General features: G+C 40.2%; 1 protein-coding gene across 4 annotated transcripts in view; it reads left to right on the top strand.

Moving 5' to 3' along the window:
* Window positions 1-222: 222 nt before the first annotated feature.
* Window positions 223-7,764, top strand: part of LOC129867459 (PEX5-related protein-like) — a 176,096-nt gene continuing 168,554 nt past the window's right edge. For 2 of the 4 annotated variants that reach the window (XR_008761611.1, XM_055940888.1), the window contains exon 1: window positions 223-855. Coding sequence is in view for 1 of the 4 variants with exons in the window: in XM_055940888.1 (XP_055796863.1) it covers window positions 835-855 (21 nt within the window). In the remaining 3 variants the exon portion in view is untranslated. The remainder of the gene's footprint in view (window positions 856-7,764) is intronic. The other 2 variants (XR_008761612.1, XR_008761613.1) reach the window with 2 other exon arrangements.

Below are 7,764 nucleotides of genomic sequence, written 5' to 3'. Positions count from 1 at the left end.
ATAGTACAGACTCAGGGCACACGCAACCGGTTCGTTTAGGCCAATTGCAGTGCATTCATTGGTTTCCAGCTACAGCAAGATGCCAAACAGTTATTATAAGGCTTCATATAAACCTGAAAATATAGATAAGTAGGTGCCAAAACATACTGTAGCTTATACCTACAGAATATACAGTAATACCTGCAGCACACCGCCTGAAACAAGCTCCAATGTCAGAATTGCCCCCAATGTCAACTTGCTCCTACTTCAGAGCACGTGAATCCAGGAGGCGGCTCCAGCGGCGCCCAGAGGAGGAAGGATGGTAAGCAGGAGAGAGGAGGAGTGCACTATAAGAAGAGGATAAACCCGAGAAGCGTCAAAACAATTATTAAGCGACGGTCGAGAGGCGGAGAGTGGTAGTGTGCACAATGAAGACATAACACGGGAGATTTTACTTGACTAACTGAATTGTTGTCCATCCGATGCCGAGGACCCAGAAGCTTTTGGCAGCGCGGTGAAGATTTCTGGGCGCCTCGCATTGAAGTGGGGTCTGGTAGGGCACTTATCTCTCCCGTGCTGTCGCCTGGCTACCTTTCAAACACCGGCAAAAAAAATACATGACAACAACACTTACGTTTCAGCACCTTAAGCGAGGACAGCTCCTTTCCTTGGCGTAACATTCAAAGACTCAATTGGAGCCTGCACTTCTGAGCGAATTGAAACATTCTGCCTCTTGTCCCAGAACTCTTTGTACGTATGGACACTCCCAGTGTCGCTTACTGTATCTGTATTGCAAGCCTTAAAGTAGCTTAAAAATCCACCGTCGCAGAATCAGGAATTGACTTTAAGCTCAATATGTACCAGGGTCATTTGCAGGTAAGATGTTTTGTTCTTTTGACATATAAATGCATTCTATGTGTGTATGAGGGTGATGTTGAATAGCTTACATGTCAACTCTGTAGAATGTGGTTTATCATTTAGCCTAGTTCATGCCAAGGACGTTTCTACACAGGGAATATGAGGTAGCCTAATAATGGAATACTAGGAGACAATTAGACGATGACCATTGTGGTGTCGTAACTGTAAAAATAACTGTCAATTGGCCGTAGGCCTATGTTTTATATCAACGCGACAGGGTCTGTTTATTTTGTCCCATCACAGACTGTAGTGACTCGCGCGCTCCGATAATGATATGATCACTTCAACTGCTGCTTTAGAAAATGCAGCGCTATTTAAATAAACAAGAAGCAATTCATAGTCAGTGTCACGTTGGGGAATAATTGACTTCCGGGACGTACATTTTAACCTTTTTTATGTTTCATGTGCGTTTTATTGAATAATGTAGAGAGCAGCCTTGATATAGGGCACTTGCGGTGCCTATAGTTTAACCTTGACGACCACCTTTGTCTCGACAGCTTGGTTTCTTTTGAGATAAAAGTCTGTCCCCAGAGTAGCCCATATTCCTTCATGTAAACATAATTGCGCCCACAAAAAGTAAAATAAGCGTTCCAATTATGTCAACGTGACCGGAAACAATGGCATGGGAGATACAGGAATCTGATGTCAAATTCTTTGGGAAGATATTCTTTGCTCAAGTTGAATAGTTTATTTATGACATTTATATGATCCACAATCAAAAGTATTATCATTCAAATACTCGACATATGATAGAAGTTCATTTGACCTCAAGAGAGCTCTGCTCTCATACAATTCAGTGAGTTTGAAACAGTGAAACTGGTTAACAGCAGTCATGATATCTATAAGAGGGCTCAAATAAATAAACATATCATGAAAGTAATCAAAAGTACACGTTCAATGAATGATGGTCATATGTCCCAGACCTATGTCCCATCCCTGTCATGGTCATCTTTTTTGTCAGTAAAATGACAAATCACAATATAAAACCTCTTGAAGACAAGCTGTACCAAGATTGATGCCTTGTCAAGATTTTGTTGATTAGATATATAATTGATTCATGGATTCAAATCAGTGGTGGTCGGTGCCATTTAAGGTGATGGAGATCATTTAAAAAAATGTTTTTAATGAACATTGGCCTTATTTCTATTACAGCATATTGGATAACTCTCATTCATATTCCATTCACCCAGCTCGATGTAACATCGATAGATTTAGGCTACTAAATGATAGTCACATTTTCCCTATACCTATCATGAGGTTGCAACCTAGCCTAAAAAATTTAAGTTTACAACGTAGGTGCACAGGTCGAGATATTTTTTTTTGTAATCAAGGTGACAGACAGTGACACATTCAATACTGCCTTACACACTATTGCCTGCGTCTAGCTGATCTAAGGTGTAATCATTAGTCCAACAGTTGCAATCAAGAGTTTCTATTGGACAAATTCAGAACTATATTAAATATAGTGCCCGTTTTGTTCCATTTACTTCCATTTAAGAAAAGTTTTTCAACAGAATTGGCGGAATGAATACACCCCTGATCACCACAAACACAGTTCACTTCCATAGCAGCCACATCCAAACAGCATGATCATTTACTGGTTCTATAATTTCTTCTCGCATCTACGCACTCTTCTCCTCTCACCTTTTCCCTTTGCTTGTGGACTTCAGTGCACAATACAACAGCTGTCTGTGACCAGAAAAAAAAAAACTTCCAATCCAAACCTTCATATCATAACCGCTAACCGCAACACACAGCCTAAATCGATGACACCGCATTAGCTAACATGTCATAGTCAACATAGCTATCTATTAGAACTAACACGTTAATAAACCCGTTATAATCATGCAGTGCAGTGTACAGCAAGCTGTTTAGCAGTTAAACCGTCGGGCCCCAGTGGCAAAACATTAATAAAACCAAAAGCTTACCATGACTTGGAAGAGTTCTAGTGTTAGATAGCCATAGCCAGCTAGCTAACGTAGCATCCTTCTCTGTTAGAGCCAGGTGCTCTCTTTCTTGCTTCTCCTTCATTTTTGAAGAAATTAATTTGTTCAAAGCTGTTAAACTATTGTCTAGCTCGCTTTTTGAGTCAACTACTCACCACTGCAGTGCTAGATAGCTGTAGCTTGTGTTTTAGTACTATATTCATTTTCTGATCCTTTTATTGGGTTAACAACATTCAGTTCATACTGCAAGAGTTCTGATAGGTTGGAGGATGTCCTCCGGAAGTTGTCATAATTACTGTGTAAGTCTATGGTGAGAACCATGAGCCTCCTAGGTTTTGTATTGAAGTCAATGTACCAAGAGGAGGACAGAAGCTAGCAGTCCTCCGGCTACATCATGGTGCTATCCTACAGAGTGCTGTTGAGGCTACTGTAGACCTTCATTGCAAAACAGTGTGTTTTAATCAATTATTTGATGACATGTGAATATATTTAATATAGTTTTAACTAAAAAGGATACTTTTAAAAATTGTTTCACTATTTCTATGAAATTCACTGAGGAGGATGGTCTTCCCCTCCCCTCTCTTAGGAGCCACCACTGATTAAATTCATTATACAACCAATTCATTACACAACACTTATTTAAGCAATAAGGTATGCGAGGTAGTGCTGTATCATGAATACAGGCTTATATTAACCCCTGCTGTACCAAACTAAATGCCAGTCTTATATTAACCCCGCTGTACCAAACTAAATGCTGGGCTTATATTAACCCCCGCTGTATTAAACTAAATGCTAGGATTATATTAACCCCCGCTGCACCAAACTAAATGCTAGGCTTATATTAACCCCCGCTGTATTAAACTAAATGCTAGGCTTATATTAACCCCCGCTGCACCAAACTAAATGCTAGGCTTATATTAACCCCCGCTGCACCAAACTAAATGCTAGGCTTATATTAACCCCCGCTGTATTAAACTAAATGCTAGGCTTATATTAACCCCTGCTGTACCAAACTAAATGCTAGGATTATATTAACCCCCGCTGTACCAAACTAAATGCTAGGCTTATATTAACCCCCGCTGTATTAAACTAAATGCTAGGCTTATATTAACCCCTGCTGCACCAAACTAAATGCTAGGCTTATATTAACCCCCGCTGTATTAAACTAAATGCTAGGATTATATTAACCCCTGCTGTATTAAACTACATGCTAGGATTATATTAACCCCCGCTGTATTAAACTAAATGCTAGGCTTATATTAACCCCCACTGCACCAAACTAAATGCTAGGCTTATATTAACCCCCGCTGCACCAAACTAAATGCTAGGCTTATATTAACCCCCGCTGCACCAAACTAAATGCTAGGCTTATATTAACCCCCGCTGTATTAAACTAAATGCTAGGCTTATATTAACCCCCGCTGCACCAAACTAAATGCTAGACTTATATTAACCCCCGCTGTATTAAACTAAATGCTAGGATTATATTAACCTCCGCTGTACCAAACTAAATGCTAGGTTTATATTAACCCCCGCTGTACCAAACTAAATGCTAGGTTTATATTAACCCCCGCTGTATTAAACTAAATGCTAGGTTTATATTAACCCCCGCTGTACCAAACTAAATGCTAGGTTTATATTAACCCCCGCTGTACCAAACTAAATGCTAGGCTTATATTAACCCCTGCTGTAACAAACTAAATGCTAGGCTTATATTAACCCCTGCTGTAACAAACTAAATGCTAGGCTTATATTAACCCCTGCTGTAACAAACTAAATGCTAGGCTTATATTAACCCCTGCTGTAACAATCTACATGCTATGCTTATATTAACCACCGCTGTACCAAACTAAATGCTAGGCTTATATTAACCCCCGCTGTATTAAACTAAATGCTAGACTTATATTAACCCCTGCTGTACCAAACTAAATGCTAGGCTTATATTAACCCCCGCTGTATTAAACTAAATGCTAGGCTTATATTAACCCCCGCTGCACCAAACTAAATGCTAGGCTTATATTAACCCCTGCTGCACCAAACTAAATGCTAGGCTTATATTAACCCCCGCTGCACCAAACTAAATGCTAGGCTTATATTAACCCCCGCTGTATTAAACTAAATGCTAGGATTATATTAACCCCTGCTGTATTAAACTAAATGCTAGGATTATATTAACCCACGCTGTATTAAACTAAATGCTAGGCTTATATTAACCCCTGCTGCACCAAACTAAATGCTAGGCTTATATTAACCCCTGCTGTATTAAACTAAATGCTAGGATTATATTAACCCACGCTGTATTAAACTAAATGCTAGGCTTATATTAACCCCCGATGTACCAAACTAAATGCTAGGATTATATTAACCACCGCTGTATTAAACTAAATGCTAGGCTTATATTAACCCCCGCTGCACCAAACTAAATGCTAGGATTATATTAACCCCCGCTGTATTAAACTAAATGCTAGGCTTATATTAACCCACGCTGTATTAAACTAAATGCTAGGCTTATATTAACCCCTGCTGTACCAAACTAAATGCTAGGCTTATATTAACCCCCGCTGCACCAAAGTAAATGCTAGGCTTATATTAACCCCCGCTGTATTAAACTAAATGCTAGGCTTATATTAACCCCTGCTGTATTAAACTAAATGCTAGACTTATATTAACCCCTGCTGTACCAAACTAAATGCTAGGCTTATATTAACCCCTGCTGCAACAAACTAAATGCTAGGCTTATATTAACCCCTGCTGCACCAAACTAAATGCTAGGCTTATATTAACCCCCGCTGCACCAAACTAAATGCTAGGCTTATATTAACCCCCGCTGTATTAAACTAAATGCTAGGATTATATTAACCCCCGCTGTATTAAACTAAATGCTAGGCTTATATTAACCCCTGCTGCACCAAACTAAATGCTAGGCTTATATTAACCCCTGCTGTATTAAACTAAATGCTAGGATTATATTAACCCACGCTGTATTAAACTAAATGCTAGGCTTATATTAACCCCTGCTGCACCAAACTAAATGCTAGGCTTATATGAACCCCTGCTGTATTAAACTAAATGCTAGGATTATATTAACCCACGCTGTATTAAACTAAATGCTAGGCTTATATTAACCCCCGATGTACCAAACTAAATGCTAGGATTATATTAACCACCGCTGTATTAAACTAAATGCTAGGCTTATATTAACCCCCGCTGCACCAAACTAAATGCTAGGATTATATTAACCCCCGCTGTATTAAACTAAATGCTAGGCTTATATTAACCCACGCTGTATTAAACTAAATGCTAGGCTTATATTAACCCCTGCTGTACCAAACTAAATGCTAGGCTTATATTAACCCCCGCTGCACCAAAGTAAATGCTAGGCTTACATTAACCCCCGCTGTATTAAACTAAATGCTAGGCTTATATTAACCCCTGCTGTACCAAACTAAATGCTAGGCTGGAAGCCAGGGGAAATAATGAGTGAGTTGAGATAAATACAACAGATGATTCGGACAGCAACATGAACATGATATTCCTATGGAGGCGCAGTGATCCTTTTCAGAGGGAACTGTTAGCAGGCATAGTGTGCTAGTGACGGCCAATACAGCACAGCTTGGAACGCTGCTTGTCCAATCAGCATCTAGGATCCAAACAACCGCTTTTATAAACTTGTTTATGTACCAAAGGCCTCTCCAGACAGAGCTTATTAAAAACTGTCAAACAATGTATTGTAACAGTTAATTATAGATACATTTGAATCTATTTGATTAGATAGAACACCTTTCCAGAACTGTAATATACTACGAATGGAGAGTGTGAATGCAAGCTGCAATAATGACTGTCATGTTTCTGTATTGAACATCCTTTGAATATCTGATGAATGTTTTTCTGGCCTCCATTTACTGTACATGTCTGTCTCTCTCTGTGTGTGTGTGTCTGTCTCTGTGTGTCTGTCTCTGTGTGTGTGTGTCTGTCTCTGTGTGTGTGTGTCTGTCTCTGTGTGTGTGTGTTTGTCTCTCTGTGTGTGTGTGTCTGTCTCTGTGTGTCTGTCTCTGTGTGTGTGTGTCTGTCTCTGTGTGTGTGTGTCTGTCTCTCTGGGTGTGTGTGTGTGTGTGTGTGTGTGTTTGTGTGTGTGTCTGTCTCTGTGTGTGTGTGTGTGTGTGTGTGTGTGTGTGTGTGTGTGTGTGTGTGTGTGTGTGTGTTTGTGTGTGAGTCTGTCTCTGTGTGTGTCTGTCTGTGTGTGTGTGTGGGTGTGTGTCTGTGTGTGTGTGTGTGTGTGTGTGTGTGTGTGTGTGTGTGTGTGTGTCTGTGCGTGTGTGTGTCTGTGCGTGTGTGTGTCTGTGTCTGCGTGTGTGTGTCTGTCTCTGTGTGTGTGTGTTTGTCTCTGTGTGTGTGTGTGTTTGTCTCTGTGTGTGTGTGTTTGTCTCTGTGTGTGTGTCTCTTTCTGTGTGTGTCTGTCTCTGTGTGTGTTTGTGTCTGTCTCTGTGTGTGTGTGTGTTTGTTTCTGTGTGTGTGTGTGTGTGTGTGTGTGTGTGTGTGTGTGTGTGTGTGTGTGTGTGTGTGTGTGTGTGTGTGTGTGTGTGTGTGTGTGTGTGTCTGTCTGTCTCTGTGTTTGTGTGCTCGCGTGTGTGTGCATGAAAGAGGGGGTAGGTGTGTCAGTACTGGAGAGATTTTTATCCCCGATTTAAAAAAAATCTGATCTTTGTTTCCAATAGCACAGCCCCACCAAGCTTTTATAATGACTGGTGATTTAATTTTGGTTAGCTGATACTTCCTAAGTGTCCCGTCTCATGTCTGGAAAACATTTGTCTCTGGCTTTGCTTTTAGATCATAGCAAGTAAGCAATACTTGATAATACATTTTCCATGTTGTTTTATCTGCAAATGTTCAGTCGATGCAAACCGGACGCTTTATCTGTCAG

The sequence above is a fragment of the Salvelinus fontinalis genome, chromosome 12 (genome assembly GCF_029448725.1).
Source record: "Salvelinus fontinalis isolate EN_2023a chromosome 12, ASM2944872v1, whole genome shotgun sequence".
Lineage (NCBI taxonomy): Eukaryota > Metazoa > Chordata > Actinopteri > Salmoniformes > Salmonidae > Salvelinus > Salvelinus fontinalis.
The sequence above is the reverse complement of the archived record's forward strand: the minus strand, read 5'-3'. Positions and strand labels throughout refer to the sequence as shown.